The sequence below is a fragment of the Oxyura jamaicensis genome, chromosome 8 (assembly GCF_011077185.1).
Source record: "Oxyura jamaicensis isolate SHBP4307 breed ruddy duck chromosome 8, BPBGC_Ojam_1.0, whole genome shotgun sequence".
Classification (NCBI taxonomy): Eukaryota; Metazoa; Chordata; class Aves; order Anseriformes; family Anatidae; genus Oxyura; species Oxyura jamaicensis.
The window spans coordinates 26,796,364-26,818,139 of NC_048900.1; the positions used below are offsets into that span (position 1 = coordinate 26,796,364).

The 21,776-nt window shown below is 47.4% G+C and overlaps 1 protein-coding gene across 1 annotated transcript; it reads right to left on the reverse strand.

Annotated features, from left to right (window-relative positions):
* Positions 1 to 13: 13 nt before the first annotated feature.
* DHCR24 (24-dehydrocholesterol reductase) lies at positions 14 to 9,848 on the reverse strand. The gene is made up of 9 exons (XM_035332961.1): positions 9,561 to 9,848; positions 8,982 to 9,137; positions 8,435 to 8,540; positions 8,042 to 8,160; positions 7,688 to 7,951; positions 6,748 to 6,891; positions 5,583 to 5,780; positions 4,629 to 4,807; positions 14 to 2,332 (listed from the first exon to the last, which is right to left on the reverse strand). Exons 1-9 carry the CDS (start codon positions 9,789 to 9,791, stop codon positions 2,179 to 2,181), a joined length of 1,551 nt encoding a protein of 516 aa, XP_035188852.1. The 5' UTR covers positions 9,792 to 9,848; the 3' UTR covers positions 14 to 2,178.
* Positions 9,849 to 21,776: the final 11,928 nt, after the last annotated feature.

Genomic DNA, 21,776 nt, shown 5'->3' on the forward strand with positions numbered 1-21,776 from the left:
AGACACCACCATGGACAGTACACGGGCTATATTTTTATTTTAAACAGCTTTTACAGCCAAAAATCAAGACCAGCAGCAATTATGCATGTGCATGTGTGGGACTGGTACGGTTGCAGTACCAAATCACACCATACCAATAAATAAAGGAATGAAAAAACAAGTACAGTGCATACCTAAAGGTCATCAGTACATAAGTGAGAGAAACACAGCTTAAGGAAAAGTATTTGCATATTCTCTAGCTGCTTTAACGTTGCCCTTTAAAAACTAACCAAACCAATTCTTGCTCTGCACAGATCATCTTACAAGCACTGGGCTAAATCACAGCATTGCACAGGAACAAGGAAACTGCTCTTGTGCCATTCCCTCGCAGGGATGGGAAGAGAAGGTTACAGGTCTGAGGATCAGCGGTTGCCTTCCCAGGTACCCCGAAGCCTGGAGCAGTGTAGCGGGCGCTCCTGGATCACTGACACAGCTCTGCCTCCTGCCTGGCCAGCTCCGTGGTCTGGGCAGCACCGCAGGCACTGCGTTGGCTGCGTCTCCCCTTGGCAGGCCGCTCCTGCTACCAGCCCCCTGGCAGGGCTTTAAGGGGTACCTTACTTGCACGGAATTTGCCCAGCATGCATCACTGAGTAACAGGCCAAGCTTAATCTTGTTACTGCTTTATCATTGGTTTCATCTGGACCATAAACATCCATCTATCAATAAATAAAATCATTGGTTTAGCACTCAAATAAAAATTACAAAAGTTTCCCACTGCAAACCATTTAAAGCGGTCTTCACTTGCCCTCCGTGCCACCCTCAAGAAAATTACTCCCTCAGGCTCAGCAGGGTTGAGGATAACAAATTTACATACTGCTTGGACAAGACACGGGCTTAGTTTGGCACCATGCTTCCAGCTACGGAGTCAAAGCACTTCCACGCCTCTGCACTTGACTGCATGAAGTGCGCATCTATGCTGTTTTCACCAGCATGCATCAAAAGGGGAAATCCAACAGTACTTGCTATTGATTTCCTCCCCAGGTGACTGAAACAGTCCTTTTACAAAGCCTATCAATCTAATCTAGCTAAAATTCAAAGCAAAAACCTTCTTCGAGTCAGAACCAATGCCTGTGTATACCGAGCTTCCGCAGCAAGATTTCTTCTTACCCACAGCCACTTGCTCTAACAAAACCTCGTAAAAATAAAGCCTTAAATTGTGAGGACACACTTCCTTTTCCTGCTGGACAGGACAGAATGGTCTCAAATGAGCCACGTCCTCCTCCAACTGAGTATTTATAAGGCACTAAAATTAAGCAAAAGCAAAAAACCAAAAATACAAAAAAAAAAAACCAACAAAAGGCAAAACCAAAAAAAAAAAACAAATAAACTGACCCACAACAAGTAAAAAACTGAAATACTTGCCTATGTGACATAGCAGCATATTTTCAGCTGTACAAAGCCAGAACAGCAACAGTTTGAGGCAAAAAAAACCAATATACTATCAACCATTAAAGAAGTAACCCTACATCCACTTACATGTTAGAATCAGAATCAGCACAAACCTGACAGGCACAAGTAAAAAGCATTTGCTTCACACCTCCGTGCTCAGTTGTGGAACCGAACCAACTGCTGGGGAGTTGAACTGAGACCGCAGCGCGGGATAACCCCAAGCAGCCCAGCACCACGCAGCATCGTGCGGCGCTGCACAGCCAGGTCGTGGTGCTGTTACTAAGCTGCCCTACAGGTTACTGACTGGAGGCAAATGTTTTCAACATCATGATTAATTTGACAATTAATTCAGCTTTGGCACCTATTTCTGTCACCTCCTTACCATTTTCAGAAGTAATTTTAAATATAGCTACAGCGTATAGCTGCTGTTTCTTCGGTGTCATCTTTTCCAGTTATTTTTCTCGTGTTTGGAACTAGGTGAATTCACCTACGTTACTACGTCAGAGCCAAGATACAAAGGCTAGCACTTCAGATCTCTTAAAAACAATCACTTTGCGGTTGGAAAAATGGTTTTAAAGCATCCTAAGAAATACTAAACATAAGTTTATAAAGCATGAATTCATATCTTTAAACGTCAACAAGAATGAGCTTATTTGGAGGCAATAAAGCTTTTCTTTAAAAAGGATAGACTGGCTAGCTAGCTACAGGTAAATTCATCTTTCCCTGATTGCTTAATTAGGTCACTCAGGCTCAGTGCCTGGCAGCTTTGCAGATTTTGTCATACACTTCTGGAAAGGCATCCTTGCAATTCATTTGCTCCCTCAGCTTGTGGTATAACGAGCCGTCAAACATATCCCAGAACTCCTCACGGGTCATATAGCAATCTGCATACAGCATCTGGAAGCTGAAATAAAAAAATAAAAAAGGAAGAAAGAGACGGATTCAGTATTAATTGTGCCGCAGGGCTTGAAACAGAACCAAAAAGCAAACAGGCAGGGCAAGCTATGAAGAGCAAACATTCCAAAAAGAAAAAGAAAAAAAAGGCTTTTTTAAAACCAAGCAAATCTAATTGCTCATATGGATTGTGCTGGGACACTCAGCCAGTTATATTTTGTGGATTTAATGCTACCATGATTTCTCTTCCAAGAGTAAATAACATCTGATGGTGTAAACAGCAGAATACCGATACAGACGTTTTGGTAAAGATGGGAAGAGAAAGCAATAGGAATAACTGCTGCTTTTAATATTTGGTTCCAAAAGTGTCTTCAGCCATCAGTGTACCGCCACTTTTATTAGTTTTGCTACTACAAAGAGAAAAGGAGAGGAACTAAAAAATGTATATAAACCTGTGGTTCACGTTCAGACCTCCTCACCATCTGCAGCCTCATCTCCCCAAACCACGTATTCTCACGGCTCGTGCTCACAGAACGCAAGTCTGGAGAGAACTTCAGAAGTTGCCCCAAACCAGGAGTCTGGCCCCCAGCACTGCAAACCACACATGACCTAAATGATCCCTGACAAATACTTCTCTATCTGCTTTGGAAAGCCTGCATTCCTTTTTCTTCCGTTGAAAGCTTTTTAATTTCAGCTTCAAAAAATGAAGTGTTTGATTTTTTTTCCCTGCATGCTTTCTTACGATCCATGGAGATACCGTCACGGCACCTCATCCCAGCAGCATTACAAAACGCCTTCAGGACAGATGCGGTGCCACGTCCTTCTCGTTTTTAAGATTTCTTTGAACTCAACACTGAGACTGTAACCGTGAAGTCTGCCAGATCAGACGAGGGCAAGACTTAAGTTTATAGCGTAAATGAGGCACGGTGTAACAGAGGTCCATTTACAAAACCAAATTGAATCATTTAGTTGTGGACTTTTTCTTACTTTCATACTCTCCTCTCCAAAACGCAGCCAGCATCAGAGTACAGCAGCAAAATACAGGTACATAAAAGCTCTGTTGCTGTGGTTATGAACGGTGACATCAAGCTTTTATACATTGTTTATTTTCCAGTGACAGGTACGGAAGAGGCTAAACTCGGTTAGTAAAGAGAATTAAATTAGAAGCTTGATTTCAAGTTAATTAAAAAAGCTTAAAATTAGCTTTTGGTTGCTTTGTTCTCTGGCAGATCACTTATTACAGGTAAAAGTCATTTACATTCTCCAAATCACCTTGAAGCAGACTCACCACTGTTACTCAGCCACATGGGACAGAATCACTGTTAGACTGAGAAATAGGTCAAAACAGAAATGGAGTTAACTTAGCCTGATGGTGTAAAAATACCACGTAGTTGGGTTTTGTTCCTGAGAAACAAGTAACTGCTTTTCCGCTGGCACTACTATAGCAAATAGGGCTGGCACGAGTTGCTGACAGATGGTGGGTGCACATCTCACCGTGGTCTTGTGTAACAAGGAGCGGGGCAGGGAAAAGGAGGCTCTGAAAGTGCCACTTGTGAGAGGAAGGGCTCCCACTGCCGCCTAGGGATCAGGGTGAACAGTCAAGGCTCGGCTCCCTGCACGAGGACGCACCAGCCAAGGACAGGGCAGAGCTGCCACACGCTGCCAGGACCGCAGGGAGCAGGACAGCCCCAAGGGCAGGCCGGGAAGCTGTCCAAGCTTTAACAGCCTGTGGGATTCCTGAAGGGCGTGTGGCCAGCTGCGGCCAGAACAGCACTTGTGCTGCCCCTGCCCTGAACCAGCCTCCAAACAAGTCAGCCTCAGTGTGCAAGCTCAGCGGCTGCCTTCCTAAGGACGGGGCTAGCTAGCCTTGATGAGTGGTCACCAACCCACGCTAACACCAGTTCAGCACGGCAACTGGTGTACAACTGCTTTACATACCGTCAGTGCAGACCTGCTGAGGTCTTTCTGCTTGCGTGGACATATTTTGTTGCAGCACGTTCTACTCCCAGAGCAGTCTGGAGCTGAAAGGATGCATGGGTGACCCGTTTGGAAGCTATCAAGGTCCCAAGCACACTGCCAAGAACTTCAGCCAGCGAGCCCGTTTATTAGCTTGGTTTTGCAATCAAATCACCGAAGTTGTATTTAAAAATTGTAGCATCAAACCTAGTAATTAAGGTTAGCTTTTCATTATTGTGGTTGTTAAATTATTGCGATATTGAAGTGGTGCACTGCGAAATAAAAGTGATTAAACTCCACAGCTGTAAGTTATACGGCACTAATACCACGCTAACGAGTGGGAACCTTACCCATGCACGCTTCTTACAAACTTTTCCATTTGCCTCATTGAAGCCCTGGCTTCAAATTGTTTCCTTTTGGGCTCTCCATAAGCTCCGATATCCACGTAGAGCTCTGTTTCGTTCCCTTTCGGGTGGACCATACCAGGATTATTGGGCAATATGAAAGGACATAACCAAAGAGGGTATACCTGCAGAGGTGAGAAAATAGCCCGTCACTTGGCTTGAATGACCGGTTTGTTGAAAATATCTCTTAACAAAGGTGACAAAATGAAGAAAGAATTAAGAGGACATTGTCCCAGTTTGGGATCAGATCTTACACAGCTCTTCCTTTCCCGTTCTCTAGCTGCAGTTTTTAGATCCACTTTCTAATGACTGTAACACAAACTTATTAAGATGTTTGGAATATGTGCAGTGTGCTCCAGGAATTACATCTGCCCCTCGCCTCCTCAAATCCTTAAAGACCAGAATGTACCTTTAAAACAGAAATGCCCCCCGCACCCCGATCCCAAAGCAAAAACTGAATACATTCTGAATAAAAGGGAAGGAAGTGTTTTCTTTACCAGGTCAGTCCAAAATTGAAATAGCCAAATTTGTACTTCTTACACAAACTACAATATATACAGAAATAAAAACAGGAAAGGGAAAATAATTTACACAATTTGGTTTTAGCACAACTGCCAGAGATTTAGGTGAAAAAAATAAATCTATGCAAGCCTTGCTAAGTGATGAAACCTTTTAAAAGTGCTGGCCTTCTACTGGAGTTTGAATGTCATGTTTATATTCTTCAGAAAGCTGTGTTCACTCCTTCTGCAGCCTTGTCTCATGGACTTGCAAAGAACAGTACCCCCCTGATAAGACAGCGACCTTTCCCACAAGCAGACTATTATGCTTTAAAACCAACAGTCACAGCCCTGGTCACGTGCGCTCTGGAATTCACTGCAGTTTAAAAATGGGTGTTCTTACGTTAAGGTCAACGTGGAAGGTTTGGATAGATTTTTCAAGGCTCTTCATCGGGACCAGCATGTCTTGTACAACGTGATGCTGCTCGTACAGCTTGCGAATCGCTTCTCCTTGGGTGAGTTTTAACAAAGAGATCTTTGGAGGAACCATCCAGCCAAACAGGTAACGGAAAACAGGGTTATTGCCAAAAGGAATGATATCCTTTAAAGAGGAAAGAAGGAAAGTTTAACTTAGGAATGTGTAAGTGAACCAAAAGACAATTCTTGAGACTCCTCAGAGCAATATTAAATGAGATTTTCAATCAATTTAACTGCTGATACTTTTGCTAAGCTATTATAATACAAACAGGAACTAAGAGAGGTCTGGGCTGAATTGAGCTATACAGCCCATTCCTAAGCCTCTTCTGCTTATGACAAATGATTTTCAGAGCCATACGAATCACAGTACACAGCCAGCCCCAAATACTTTCAGAAAATGAAGTTCCAAGAAAAGTAAGCTATTATCTTAAAAACGGGTGGAAGGAGCTCATAAGAAGCTAAAGTTGCAAAACTCCTGCAAGAGCTGACACATGCAAGATCAGGTCTTAGAAGAATGTTACAGCTGTAAAATGGGAAGTACTTTCTGCATGGCAAACTCCTGCTTAACTTCTCCAGCAGCTGAAAGGATTTGGTATCTCACTGCAAAGATTCAAAACGTGGCAATAGTCATCTTTCAGCACGTCAAATGAAAAGTTTTGCATAAATGCACATCACTACAAATGCGCTCATGTAATTAAAATTAATGATGCAACTAAATAAGGAGCATTATGAGTTTAGGCCGGGTACATTTGCAGCCACAATTGACACATTCATGGTTCTTCCACTGTTTGCCTTTGGAAATCACTTAGTAGGCGTAAAATCTTAACGCTTAAGTATGTATTTACATTTTAAATTCAGAAAAGCACTAAAACCGAAATTAGGAAGTTATGATCTGATACCTTAGATATAAAGTAGTGACTCTGGATTTGTGTTGCCCAAATACAGGGCTTTACATTTGCCGTGAACACCATCGTTTTTTCTCTGTCACTCAAGACAGCAGTGTTGCCAAGGGGAAGAAGGCACATTGTACCTACTCGGGGACAGAGCGGAGTAGCTTTCCATAGGTATTTTAGTTTTGGAGCTGGTCTTACCTGGAGTTCCCAGAAGATGCTACGCGTATGTCTATGGTAATAATGTCTCGAGGGAATGTATTCAATTCCAGTCCTGTCAGCTTTCAAATACTTCTCCACGTGCTTGAAGAACCATGGCTTGTAGTAGTTGCCAATTCTGTTTATCTACAAGGAAACATACACTCATTAGCAAATCCCAACACAGAAGACAATGACACCTTACCAGACATTAAGTACGTCCCCGAAATTCCTTTACCATGAAGGATCAACATTATATCGTCTGTGACAGTTCAAACGAAACTGTCTCAAGAAGTCTAGAAAGCCTTCATTTCTCCTTCTTCCAACCACATGCATGGCTCCTTCTTACCATTCTTCTCACGATGGAGAATTTAAACAAGGCTTGCATGCCATGAGCAGGGTAATAGGAGACCATGAATGTGACAGAACCAGATTCCTAAGACACCGACCTCTCAACCCATCATTAATCCAAAGCCCCATTATGGCAGAGAAGAAGCATCCAGGTTGAGCGATACAGTGAGCAGACAGCACGTCCATTCTATAAACACGCCTGATTTGTCTTACTAGGAGCATTAACTGCATTAAGAGCGTGCTGGGGAAAGAGTTACTCTGAATAACTGCAGGTTGAAACAGAGTATATGAAAAAATATACTTCTCTTCCTCCCTGGGTACTGCAAAGCAAAGGCAGATTAAATTATTTGCAGTAATAACGGAAATCAATGGGTTGCTTCCCATCAATTGAAGAGATTTAGAGCACAGACTGTTGTAGTAACAAAGAGCTGCAATTTAAAACATCCTGGCGGACAGATCTAAGTTTTCATCCCATATTAAGAAATTGTTCTAATCTTATAATGATTCTAGTTTTATAATGTCATACGGTAGCGTAGCTCCAATTAAACCTTGGGGGCATTGTTTTCATTGTGAATAACTTCCCTTCAGTTACCTTGCTTTGTTCAGCTTCATCAGTCAGGACTCCTGTCATGATGACTGCTTCGTCCAAAGAATACACGAGTCCTTCCACAAAATTATTCTCCTTTTTCTTAGACTCTTCAGTAAACTTTTCACAAATATTCTGCAGTCCTCTTACGGGCTTATAATGGATTTTGACGTATTTCTTGGCAGGGATCATTTTTATTTCTGCTGCAACCAGGAACCCCAGAGTACCACAAGACCAAGGCACTGCATAAAATAGGTCTGAATTTTCAGTCTGCAAAAAGTATGTCATACTAAATCATATATCCATACTGACAACGGTCAATGACATTGTAAATGATAGCAAAATAACATTTTGTCTTACTGGTGAACATCTCACAAGGCTTCCATCAGCAAGAACAAGTTCATAGGCCACACAGGTATGTTGAAAAAGTCCATAGATATGGGACGAAGACTCAATGCCGGTTCCCATGATCAAACCACCTTGTTGAGAGAGCACATAACAAATCAAATGAAACACACTTCAAAATGGACGTGATTTACGAGAACAAAGCTTTGCTTTTAAGCTCTGGGTGTGGCTTTTAAGATTATTTGGAAAAAGGAAAAAATAAGTGCTTGTAACACAAATGCCTTAACGGAACACAAAGTTCGACAGAATATTTCAGGAAGCTTTTAAATAATGCAAGGCGTTACTGCATAAAAACAAATGAGAACGCAGCAAAATCAATCAGTCTACTGTCATCACAACAACCCTTACCTACTGTAAGGTCATCGAGCTCTGGCACCACAGGAATAGTCCAGCCCATAGGATTCAGGTACGCAGTCAACTGGCCCATGGTGACCAAAGGTTCCACACGAACAACCTAAAAAGCCAAAAAAAAACAATCCTCCCATCAGGCATAAGCTAAGTGTTTGGCATTAATGATGACAAACCATGGCTAACTGGATTGTACTCCCATCTGTTTTCAGAATTCAGAGACTTACTTCCCCACGAGCGCTACTAAAAATAGTTGAAACTGTTTAGTGATTCCTCCTCTGCCTCAACATCTTGTTGCTCAGTCCCCAAGCCCATAAATCAATCTGGGCTTTTAGACTTCAGCACATAAAACTAAGCAATCCCATATGCTGTTTTTTTTTGGACAGAATGATCCAAGTGCACGTTGTAAAACCTGAGTATTGGTGGGTCTACAAAACCTACTGCCACAAAAATCCTTTGTTCTTTAAGGGGTCCTGCTCCTGAGCTACAAACACAGTAGAAAACGCTGTAGGCTTCAGTGTTATGGAAGCGTTTCGAGGAATGTTACCTGTCTCTCGCTGTCCACTTCCAGGACGTCCATGAGGTTGATCATGATGTTCTTGTGCACCTTCTTGTACTTCCCCACACGGAGCGACACGGTCAGCCAGCCGGGCCGGCCGGTGCACATGTACCTCTTGCTGCCTTCATTTTTCCACTCCCGAACCTGCAAGAAGCGACAACACAGCGACGCTTTCAGACGTAAAACACCTCCAACAGTGTATTCTTCCCTCAGGGTTTACGATATTTATAAATATTGTCATCCCTCAGCGGGCGGGTGCCTCAAAGCGGTGAAGCCCCTCTGCAGCCCCAGAAACCTGTAAGCGAAATACCGGTGGAATGGGGGCAGTTATGAAAGGGTTAGGGGGGAGCTTCCAGGACCCTACAGGTTTGGGGCTTTTCTCTCGGGACCCCAAATTCGATCCACAAACCCGTTCCGAGCCCCCCGCGGGCCCCCAGCGCGGGGCACACCGCCCGTTTCTCCCCCCCCCCCCCCCCCCCCCCGGCCCCGCGGGTGCCGTGGCGGCCCCGTCAGCCGCAGGCAGGGCGCTGAGGGGCCCGGAGCCGCCTCCTCCCCCCCCGTCCCCACCTGTCCCTGGATGTGCCGGACCCGCTGGGCGTGCAGCCGCGGGGCGCTGTGCAGGCGCCGCACGGCCCAGGCGCGCAGCTGGTAGTACACGTCGAAGAGGATGGAGAGCGGCAGGAGGAAGAGGCAGACGAAGACCCAGCGGTGGTGCACCAGCACGGCCTCCAGCCCGCGGTGCCGCACCCACAGCAGCAGCAGCAGCAGCCCGGCGCCCAGCGACCACAGCGCCGACATGGCGACCGACGGACCCCCGCGCCTCGCCACCGGCCGCGATCGCGCCCCCCCGGTGTCTCCGGTTCCCCGCTCCGCCGCACCCCGGCGCTAGGACCCGCCGCCGGAGCCGCCCCCGCTCCCCCGCGCGCCCCGCGCCGCCATTGGCCGCCGCCCTGAGGCGAGGGGAGGGGAGCGGCCAATGAGGGCGCTGCGGGGAGATCGGACCAGGCGCGGGGAGAGGTGATTGGCTGGGAGGGGGCGGGCCCCGCTCGGCACTCGGCGAGGCGGGACCGGGAACACCCCGGGGGGGGGGGGAGCGGGGAGGGGAGGGGCTGGGGGCGGGACCAAGGGGAGGGGGCGGGGCTAGGGAGGGGGCACCCCCAGGGGAGGGGGAGGGGAAGGGGCACCCTTGGGAGGGGCACCCTGGGGGGCAGGGATGGGGAGGGGGCGAGGTGGGGGCACCCCCAGGGGACAGGGATGGGGAGGGGACCCTAGGGTGGGGGCACCCTTGGGAGATCAGGGATGAGGATGGGGACGAAGTGGGGGCACCCTGGGGTGACAGGACCTGAGGCAGGGGCACCCCCAGGGGGGCGAGGCTGGGGTGGGGGCTCGAGGTGGGGGCACCCATGGGGAGATGGGGATGGGGGCTGAGGGCCTGGGACCCCCCTGGGTCAGGGGCTGGTGCCATCGGGTGACAAGAGCCCAGGTCCATCGGGTGACAAGAGCCCAGGTCCATCAGGTGACAGACAAGAGCCCAGCTCCATCAGCCTCAGTGACAGGGACAACCCCGTCACAACGCCATGGGTTCAGAGCCCAGCCAAGGTGGCCCTGCACCACAGAAACACAGCGTTGAGGTGTTTCATGTGGAATGCCACCGGGGCTGAGAACGTTGTCACCTCCTGACGTGGCGTGCCGGTGTGTCGGGTGGTGCCTCTTCCACTCTGACAGCAGGATCGGCACCTTTGGCAGCCGCAGGAGATACGGAGGAGCACCAGACAGGGAGGGGTTGGTGCATCACGGTTCAAAGCTCAGCGGCAGCAGGCAGCCACACCTTGTCTCCTTCAGAAAACTTGGAGCTGTTCTGAGCCTTGTTTGTTCTTCTACCCCCCCGCTTATATCAAAAAAACCTGATCTGCAACTTCACTGCTCCGACGTTTTGAAATGGTCTCCCGATTTCCAGCCTAACTTTATTCACAAATTGCATTTATTGCAATGTGGCCAGGCTGTCCATTGGTGCTTTTCCTTCTTGTATCTGAATTGATGTTATCTGGTTTTGTTTACCTGTTTGCCTGCTGGCTGGAATTATGCATGACAAAGAAGTTTCCCGTGCTGTAGGAGTGGTTATTTTAACCTCTCTGAAGGAGCTAAATAATCATGCTTGATCTGAGAGATCAAGTGCAGGGCTTATTGGGTAACAACATCATTTATTCATAAGGAGATATTTATACCTTTGGTGTAAATACTACTTTGAAATATTTTTTTTTTTTTTCTGTGAAGACCCATTAAAAGAGTTTATAACGTTTTCCATGCTCTGCTCTTGTTTTTGTAAGGCCCTAGGCAGCAGGAAGGGAGCAGGTGAGCTTAAAGACTGCAGTGCGAAAACGTGCTTTGAAATAGAGGAATGAATCATTGTTAAGATCACAGTGAAATTGCCTATGTACATACCGGTGCCAAGCACAGAAGATACAGGAATCGGGAGGGGACGCGGGAAGGGGAGGGAGATTTTTTAAAGGCTGATATTTTTCAATTTTAGTTATTTTAGGCGTGAGCAAAACATCATCCAACAACCTGTGTAGGCTTAGCAAAACATCATCTACAAATACGGTCTGAAAAGCTGAGATTCCCCTGGTATCTTCTGTAAGACTAAAGCCCCAATTCTCTTCAATTACCATTTTATGTGTGCTTAAGCTGTTGCTGCTTCTTAAAAAAGCAGTCCTCTTCCCTTCCTCTCCGCCCTGCCTCGCCTGCCATCCCTTCCGCCCACTCATGCTGTTCTGGGCATGCTGTGCAGTACAAATGCTTCTGCTGTCACTCTGTACAACAGGTTGGAGAACCGATCTGACTGAAGAACTAAACTGTTTTTTTTTTTTTTTTTTTTTTTTTTAATTAATCTTTTCCTGCCCGGATCAGCTCTCCGATGGAGTTCAGCCCAAGCACACGCTTGTGAGGGTGGAGCGCAGGGAGCAGAGCAGGGGCTTCTCACCGGCTGCGCGGGGTCACCTTGGTGAGAGCTCCTCACGGATCGCCCTGCTGGCACTGGCAGGACTTTGTTCACTACAAAGCAGGGCTTAGCAGTAACTATGCAAAGGCTTTTGGACAAAGAATTAAAAGATGCAGCTATTTTTCTAAGGAGACAGCTAAAGGGACGTGATAATAGCGTACAGAACATTGGAGCTGCAGAAAAAACGTAGGCTGATAACTTCTGTCTCCTTAAGAAAAGTATCAAGAGGCATTCAGTGGAAGCAGAGAAAGGCATTGAAAAGAGTGAGAAAGCCCTTTTTTCATGCGGTCTCACTTAGCCCTGGTACTGGCTGCCACGGAGCTGCTGTTGGGTGGCATCAGGACATCGAAAGGATGGGCATTTTAATAGCAATTACTATGAAGACTGAATTACTATGAAGGCTTGCAAGCCTTCTTAAGTCAATAAATAAACCAGTCCATGGGTACAAGGGGCTAGGAGTACATTTCCCTAATCACCTCCCACCACGTTTCCTGCACATTTGTTCGGCACAGGGTTGGTACAGTCAGAAATAGGACGTGGTTTCAGAGGGTTCGACTGCTGCGGTGCTCAAACTGGTATGTGAGAAGCTCCCTCTACTGAGAAAACCAAAGTATTTTCAGTTGCCTTGAACAAAAAGTCTGTCGGAGGACGTAGCTGCAGTGTGACACTAGCAAGCTGACACGTGCTGTTTGGGTTGTGGGCTGAATGAATCCTGAGCAGCTTGCTTTCATCTTGCAAATGAAGAAAAATGTAAAATTTCAGCCTAAGGGCTTTAAGGAAAAAAATACAGGGGAAAATTATCAGCTGTTTTACAGACTGACGATATCAGAACAAATGTCAGAGTATTCCAGAGGGATGACTCGCAGTGCTGCATGACTTCTGAAAGAACAAAGTCACTTTATGGCACTTCTTTTAAAGCAAAATTTAAAGCCGGCCTGGTCTGGGGAGTGCTCTGTGTGCGGGGAACCTGCCTTTCTCAGGGCTGTCCGGGCAGGGAGGTGTGAGTCCCACCTTACACCTGACAGCCACACGCAGGGCTGGGGGCAGGTTGCAGGGCAAAAAGCACTAAAGCCTTTAGACAGAGTAGGTGTAAATGGAAAACAGCTGGCGTGAGGGGCCAGCCTGTCTAAAGAGCAGGGACTTAGGAGCAGGAGTGGCTCTGTGTGAACCTCCTACACCTGGATGCACATCTGGGAGGCCCAGTAGGGCACAGGTTATTTCAAAATATAAGGAGACATTAGGACCCATTTTCTACTGATGTTTGATTCATCAAACCTACCTGCTGCACCTTAGAAAACCTTCTCTTTAGAGGGTCTATGGGAAGAATGTGGTTTATCTCACATTTCACTCATATTTCAGGTGAGGGAGAAGAGATTCTCGACGACTTGAGGAGGAGGACAGCGACTATGGTGGCTGTTGGAAAGCCCATCAAAAAGGGACAACGGGATTGTAGTTGCTTTATAAACTGCTGAGTATGTCTCAGAGAAGGTGAAATCCCATGTGAAGGCTTAGACCTTCAGTGTGATTAAGCTGTTTGAGGTGTAGGTGGGCTGAATGTAGCGTGGAAGATATTGCCTGACACCTGTGATGGCGATGGAAGAATTGGGGTCTTCAGGTGGCTGTAGCCCGGCTTGCTCTGCACACCTAGACCTCAGGCTGACTTTGCTCCTCTTCCTTGTGTTCCCCTTGTCCTCTGAGGGCTGCACTCACCCTGTTCACACTGAGAAGGGCTTCACCAAAAGAAGGAACATCGCTGGTGCTGCAAGGCAGGACAAGGAACCAGACACACCTGGGCTGTACCCTGTGTGCTTATGTATCGGCTGTGCTGTGTGGCCCCGCTCCTCCAGCAACGAGTTACTGGGGATGGCTGGTGGGACCCCGGCAGTCATCCTGGGAGGAATCAGACGTAGGGTGAGACGTCTGGGACATGAGAGAATGGTGGGATGGGGCCCAGCTTTGAGAAGCCATGTGCCACGTCAGGAAACAAGGTCAGCTACTGACCAGTGCATTCACAGAGCTGCAGAAAAAATATGCGACAGAATTTGCGAGAGCTCTCATGTATTGTCTCTGAAACACATTAAATCCAGCTTTACAACTGCCTGTGAAAAGATACTCTGCCCGGGATTTATAAAAAGAATCACCGAGCAAAACAGAGAGCTGGGCAGGGAAAGGAATTTAGCCCTGCCTTGGTTGTCACTGGGGCCGGTGTCCTCAGCCACAGAAACGAAAGGGCTGTGACAAGGTGGCTGTGTGATGGTGGTGGTTGGTGAAGGAGCTGGGGATCCAGCTCTGGAATTGCTGGCTGGGGTGGGCCACCATGCTCCTCGGGTGTGAGCGGTGGAGGAGAGGCGGCTGTCGGGCAGTGCTGGTGGACCTGGAGATGGCTTCGTGGCCCACTGGGCACACGGGTGCCTGAGGGTGAGCAGGGGCAGCGGCTGGAGAAGCTCACGATATATCGGACGCATGTGTCCGTGGCCTCCAAGATGCCCAAGGTGAACTTTCTGTGAAGGCAGTTGTGGACCACAGCTGGTGGGGAGCAGGTTTGGGGGATCCTCCAGCCTCCTCCTGCCTGCAGGGGCAAGTGCTGTGGGAACATGCAGAAAGCATTCATGGCTAATGTGATGACGAAGGCTTCCAGGGGAAAACACTGCAAGATATTTTACTGTTAAGGGCAAATTTTTCTCCTGTTCTCAGCTCCCAGCACGTGTGTTTAGCCTCCTAGTGCCGGATGTGCTTGTGGGCCCTTTTCCTCCAAATAAAGCCAAGACTTTCGCTGCCTTGGCTGTTGCTGTTCTCCCTGTCTGGTGCTGTCACTCAGTCACCTGTCTGCTTTCATTTATTTCAACATTTTAAACGTTTTATGGGCCCACTCCCAGATGATGTAAAGTGCTAAAACTCTAGGCCATGCTCCAAAAATATCAAACTGCAGCTCAGTGTAGGATCTAGACCTTTGGGTTTACTTACCTAGGCGAAAGAAAAAGGGAAATGTTTTATGGAAAGCAAAAAATGGAAAAGAAAGCTGAAACCAACAGTTGAAAATGTTGGCTATATAAGGATTGTATAGCTGTTATAGTTACCTTGCACATCCTTTTTATAAGCGAAGCTATCACAGACAGATAAGTTAATAATTAAGGGTGACAAAAATATACCATTGTTCCAATAATAAGGAACTGTATTAGTCTTATCAAGAATAAATGGAGGCATATTTAGTACGGTTCAGCATTGTGCTGATGGGCCACAAAAGCCCTTTTTTCACTAGAGAGCTCGGGAGAGAGCCAGGTCAGAAGCTGATTACTGGTATCTGTTAAGCCACTTCACTTCCCTCTCAGTTGCTCTTCTTTCGATTGCAGATGTGCTTTTGTCACAGCCCACGTTATGAAGCAGTTCCCAGGGCTGGGAAGCTGAGCAGGAGGAAGCAGGAGGCTTTGGGAACAGGGCTGTGCCCCTTTCTATCAAGTGATGGGACACTCTCCTGCGTGTACATCATCTCACAGAGAGCTAGAACTCAGACTGAGGACTGGATAAACAGACCGGTCCTCACCCCTGCAACGAAATGATTGGCAAAGGTCTGTGCGTGGGAAGGTGATGAGAGTGTGGTTGCTCAGTCTCTTAATACAAGAGATTCCTGTAAAATTCTTGGTTATAGCACCACCTACTAAAGCAAGACAGCAATTCCAGTACCCCCCAACACGGTCCAAAACAGTATTTTCATACTTCTAGGAAGTGCACAAATGTGATGGCCACAAAACAGTGCCTTTTCTGTACCCACACTGAAATCCTGTGACTCCCGAACAGCTCTGAGGATGGGCGAGTACACGGATCCTGTCTCCATCCCATGTTAAAGCCTGGGCTCACTTCTCAAGTCTCGTGTACTGAGCTGTGGATTCACACAGCCACTTTCTGTCTCTTTCTGCCCTCTGCATCCACACTGAGGCCCATTTATTTTTACAAAACCCTTAAGAAAACCAGATCAGCCAGCAATAAACCATCGTCCTCCCTAAGTGATTAATTACCATTATCTCTAATACCAACCAAGAGCTCTGAACCTCATTGCATTTAGGTGTCAGGCCGCATCCAGGCTGATGGCAGGGCTGGCTCGAGGCACGTCGTGCTGGAGGTGGCACAGTGAATCACCGGAGGAGGAGAGCCTTCCGTCCAGAGAGAGCTGACAGTTTCCTGGCACGGTGGTATTTACACCTCCAGGGAAGTGAAACTACACTCTTTCAAACAAGATGAGCAACCAGACTAGCTCCTAGCTAAGGAAAGGACAGGGTATGTTTTGGGGAGGGAGGTTAACTCTCAAAGTCCTGGAAGGCTTCGTATGGAGATAGAGCAGGGAAGCCCCTGAGCTCCATCAGGGATGGCACATCTCCAGCTCAGGTGTGCCACTTTCTTGGGGTACTTTCCCTCTCTCAGCCTGGCTCTGACAGATTTAATGACATTATGGAGAAGTTTCAGCCCTATATTTCCCAAGCTATCATTTTTGCAGGATTTAAAAATTCTCTGCAGTTACCTAGAAACACGGGTAAGATGTAAATGCTCCAGGTAAAAAGCGAGGCAAGGTGTGCAGGGAGAAAGCTTAGCTTTTACTAGGTCAACAGACAAGGCTGCGGGCAGGCTTTGAAGGCAGCAGACAAGCTCCTGGGCACAGCAGTACAGCTGGAGCAGCATCACTGCTGCTGGTTGGAAGAGGGTGATCTCTGCTGTTTGCATTGGAGCCCACGCAATGTGAAGAAAAGAGAGCCAAACAAAGCATCTACTGCCTACAGCTGGGGAAGAAAAGTAGCACCTTTCCCAAAGGTCTCACCCCCTGTAGCCTGCAGACTACCAGGTGCTGACCAAAAAACTCTGACCTGCAGAAGGGCTTCCCTGTCTGAAAGTGTTTTTTTATTATTGTTTTCCAGCCATATATTCCTCACACTGATGAAAGGTGCTCCCTCCCTCTCCTTTCGGCCATACCTTGCTTATCTCCTCAGGCCACCACGGCTACAGCACGAGTTTTTCAGCATTCACTGGTGGCGTGATATCCCTCTGCAACCACACAGCTCATCACACCAGCGCCAGCAGTGCTTGTAGGCAGCCCGACGCCAGGCCAGAAGGTGAGGTGGTGCAGGAGGCACTGGGCAAGGAGAGCAGCTGTGGAGCATCTGGGACTGGTTTTACTGGGTGCTGAGGTCTTCACACGCTGTGGCAGCCAGTAGAGCTAGATGGCTGCTCTATAGATTTTCTAAAAATTGTAATTAATGCTGCTTTTAAGCTTCTCTTTTGCATTTCTGTGCTGAAAGAAAAAAGAAAAACAAGAAAAAAGAAAGGAAAAAAGCCTGTTACTGGCTCCCTGGAGTCCACTGTAATGGCTGAGTGCTGGGAGACATTCAGACTTCACGGGGCTCTTGGGAATGTCCGCGTAGCTGGAGCTCATCCCTTGTGTAGTGCTGCATTTGCTGGAGCTCTGCTGAAAGCAAAGTTAGCCAGTTTTGTCTATGGCTGTACGTGTTTGCTGCTATGTTGAACATTAGCATTTTAATCAAGGAAGCAGAGAAGCTTCAGCCTCGTATATTCACCACGTGACACAAAGCTAACAGTTGCCATGATTTAGCAGCCAGCACAGACGTTTGATGCCATCTCTGTTCAGGTGGGATAGCCGTGCTCACGGCCAGCCTCAGGCATGGCTGTGGGGTCTCCAGGGCTGCAAATTTTTCACCACAAGCCCAATATCAGCTCATACTCCATCAGAGCTGCACTATCTGTGGCACGTAAAGCATGCCGGGTGGTGGGTCGCACGTGTGTTAGCCCAACTGCTGTGCCTCTTCCCAGAAAAAGGAGCTCAGACCTGAAATGTGCAGTGTGTGGGGCCTCCCTATGGGAAGAACTTCCAGCAGCTCAAGCAAAGCTTTGTCTGACTAGGAATTGAGCGGGGACATGAGGATTCATCTCTTCCCTACCCCTTGTTAAGAAAAATTTAAAATCCTTTCTAGATTTGTAGTTTTTTCCACCATCTCTTTGTGGAAAGATATGCTCCTAGGAAGTTCTTACCATCTTACCATGTTTGCAAAATGGAAATTCCCCTTACAGGAATCCCGCAGCTTTGACATTACCCATGCTGTAGGTAACTACAACAGCACCAGCAGAGGGCTGCACACAGTCCTGGTGCTGCTGTGCTAATCCAAGTCTTGAATGAAGAACGGAAGGAATTTCAGGCCATTGCTCATCCATAAAGCCTTCTGTGGATGAGATTATCAGTAGTCTTCCTTTCCCAGGACTTCCCACCACAGCCTTGTTCCTCAGTGTGGTGCAGCTTTACAAACTTCTGGTTATGACCACTGCAGTCCTGTTAGTGCATTACAGGCATCAAAACAATCAGGTTTTGGGGCCAGAGTCTTACTAGATGATGGACATTGCTAGTGCAGAATCCACGTCAGAAACTGAACTTTAACAAGCGATGGAGCTGAAAATATAATGAGATATTTATACACATCTTGTTCTTCTATTGTAATTCAAATCCAGTAAAAGACATTGGAACTGAAAAATAAGATGTGTTGTGTAAAAAATGGGCTTTTGGAGTCAGTAAAGTCCCAAGGCAAAAAAGATAGCTCTCCACAGAAAGAATACTTGTTGGTGAAACTGGAAATGCCCACAATAAGCAAGTGCCATTTTGTGGCTGTAGGATCAATCACCTTTCACAGCCAAATGCTAGGCTTCTCCTACTGGAGAGTGAGGGTGTGTGGTCCCAAACCCTCTGGTTTGCAATACAGCAGAACCACCAGAGAGAGAGCTATGGGCAGTTGCAAGTTGAACCCCAAATAAACCTAAGGTCACAGGTGAAAATTGCATGATTTGAAGAAGTAGGACAAATATTTTCCATGCTAAGATTTACTTACCGTATTAAGTGGGAGTGCCTAACCCAGTATATCAACAAACACATCTAATTAGGCATTTTAAGAAGATGCAAATTAAGGCAGAGATAAACAGCAGGAGGTCTCTCTCGCTGTATGTGTACTGGGTGTTGGAACGCCTTCCCATCTGTGCACTGTAGGGCGCAGCGGCTCGGCAGGCTGCACCCTGCTCTGCTGGGCCACCTATGGGCACCTCACACGTCCCCTGAGACCTCACGAGTGGCTTTTAGTGTCCCCTCGATGGGAAGGCAGTGTCCTGTTGAGCAATTCTTGCATGTAGAGAGCCCAGACCTCCCTCCCCATACAGGCACAGGGTGCATGGCATGGGTGCCATATCGCTGCTGGAGGCCTGCGGCCTGGCCCAGGGTGAGGGCCTGGCAGCTTCACCCCAGCTCACAGGGCTGGCAGTTGAAATGTATTGAAAATTCTGTCTTATTTAGCCTGACTGTACAGCGAAATACACCGTTTTACATGCGATTTGCTGCAGCAGCAAAATGCGGTGAATGGAGAATCAAGCAGCAGCACTGTCCCCGAGCAGCGGGAGGGAGAGCTGCGCTGCTGAAGCAGCACGAGGATCGGGCACGGCAGCCTTACCTGGGGGAGGCAATTACAGGAACAATCTCGCTTTCTCTGTTCCTCTTTGTTCCTGTTCTTGCAGGGGCTGAAGCTGTCTTTTATATCTTCTTGTTTTCTTCACTGTGTTCTCACCGTGCATGGGATGTTTTGCATATATCGCCCAGAGATTCTGCTGCCTTTATTAAGGAGAATCCCTTCGTGCCCTTACCCAGCGGTGCTCAGCACCTCGTGTACCAGCAGGAAGGAGAGGGAAGATGTCGAGTGGCCAAGGCCATCCAAGAGGTGTCAGCTCTCTGCCACTTGTGTCACGGGCACACTCAGCACGTACAGCCTGTTGCAAAGTGTCTGGTTTGGGTTTGTGTCTGCCCTACTCAGGGAATGAGGGAAGATCCCAGCTGGCTGTGGGGCTGGAGGAGCAGCGTTTTGGCACAGAGGGACGTCTCTTACCACGTCTCCCTGCAGTCCCGTGCACACAGAACCCTGTGCTACAGCTGCCTGGGAGTGCTTCAGAAACCTGTTAACCAAATCACAGTTAAAAATAATACCCTGGCAGGTGACAAGCAGAAGAACATGTGTCATTGTCCTTTGGTAGGGGAGCTGGTGATTCACGGCGCCCGCGTTGCTCACGGACGGCAGGCACTGATACAGGTACCTGCGGCAGAGGAATTCAGGTGTCCTCTGGGGCTGAGCTCTGTCCTGTTGGGGAGCGAGGACTGCAGTGTGTGGAGAAGGACTGGGGTCTGCTACTGGGGGGACTGGGCCTCGGGGTTCGAGCTGCATCCCTGCCAGGGGTGTGAGGCTGTGTTGGGGCATGGCTTCAGGGACCACCCAGCCCTCCTAGTGCCTCTGTTTCTCTGGCATCTTTTAGAAAACTATTCTGTGTCTGCAAGCAAAAGGGGCCATGTACCCACACATGTTCAGCCAGCCAGAGTGGCTACCAGCAGATGTGAATTAAGTGAAGGGGCTTTGCAACAGCCCCTACAGCTTGTGCAGATAAACCTGGAGCTGTTTTGAACCAGCAGGATGAGGGGCTGCAGGCAGCGCAGGAACAGCAGCCCGGTGAGATGTATCCATAGAAATGTCTTCATCTGCCAGTGAGGTGCAGCTGTAGCTCGGGAGCAGCACAATGGATCTGTGAGGGCGCACGGCAATAGCACGGAGCGGCGTGACAGCTGTTAATGAAATCTACCTCCACCTGGGTGATTAGGCAGCGTGCATAAACCCAGCTGCCAGTCATACAGCTCATCCTGAACCTTAGATCAGAGCACACTCGGCTTGTTTAAAATCCAGAAATACCCACGATTGCTGCAGGGCAAAAAGATCCAGCTGGAACAGGGGAGAGGGAAATGTTGGCATCTGACAGGGGGATGAGAACTGAAGAGGTCACAAAGCGGTGGGGATCCCCGTGTGCTGCAGCGTGGGTGTCCCGCTGTACTGGTTTGGGCTGGGATAGAGTCGATTTTCTTCATAGGTGCTGGTATGTGCTGTGTTTTGGATATAGGAGAAAAGCAATACTGATAAGTATTATTATACAAGTAATATATAATACTCCTCTGCAGCTTGGAGCTCTCTCTCTAGGTTCCCTGACCCCTGCACCCCAGGGTCCACTGGTGTCTGTGTGCTCGCTGTGCTGTCTCTTAGACACACACGCAGCACTGTGCAAACCCACCCATAACCCACAGAGGTGAGCACACAGCTCCAATCTTACCAGCCTCAACCCCTGGCACATCCAGCAGACCATGACATTGGCTCCTCAGGAGTCTGCCTTAAAAACCACATTACTCTGCATTTGAACAGATGTTTCATTTTTTTTCCCTTTCCTTTTTTCCTTTTCCTTTACCTTTTCCGTTTTTTTTCACTTTTTTTTTCGTTCAATTTTTATTTTTTTTTCCTTTTTCTTTTTCCTTTTTTCTCCTTTTTCCTTCTTATTTTTTTCTTTTCCTTTTCCTTTTTTTTTTTATTTTCATTTTTTCCTTTCCCCTTTTCTCTTTTTTTTATTTCCTTTTCCTTTTTTCCTTTCTTTTCTTTTCATTTGTTCCTCTTTCTTTTTCTTTCTTTTGCTTTTCATCCCCCCCTCTTTTCTTCCCTTTTCCTTTGCTCCTCTTTCTTTTGTGCTTTTGCTTTATCTTTTTTCTTTTATTTTTTCTTTTTCTTGTTGCTTTTTCTTTTTTTTTTCTTTTCCTTTTTTTCCCCCTTTTCCTTGTCTTTTCTTTTTTTTTTTTTTTTCTTTTTTCCCCTTTTCCCTTCCTTTCGCCCTTTTCCCTTTCCCTTTCCTTCTGTCCCTTTCATTCCCACGATTTCCTCCTCCCTTAACCT

Bases quoted from the DNA above. Each gene is read 5' to 3' on its own strand.
- DHCR24 (XM_035332961.1), bottom strand. From the start codon at position 9,791: ATGTCGGCGCTGTGGTCGCTGGGCGCCGGGCTGCTGCTGCTGCTGCTG. The intron at 6,892-7,687 runs GTAACTGAAGGG...GTTTCCTTGTAG, and splicing joins ATGAAGCTGAACAAAGCAAG to ATAAACAGAATTGGCAACTA. The intron at 4,808-5,582 runs GTAAGAACACCC...TCACCTCTGCAG, and splicing joins CCTTCCACGTTGACCTTAAC to GTATACCCTCTTTGGTTATG.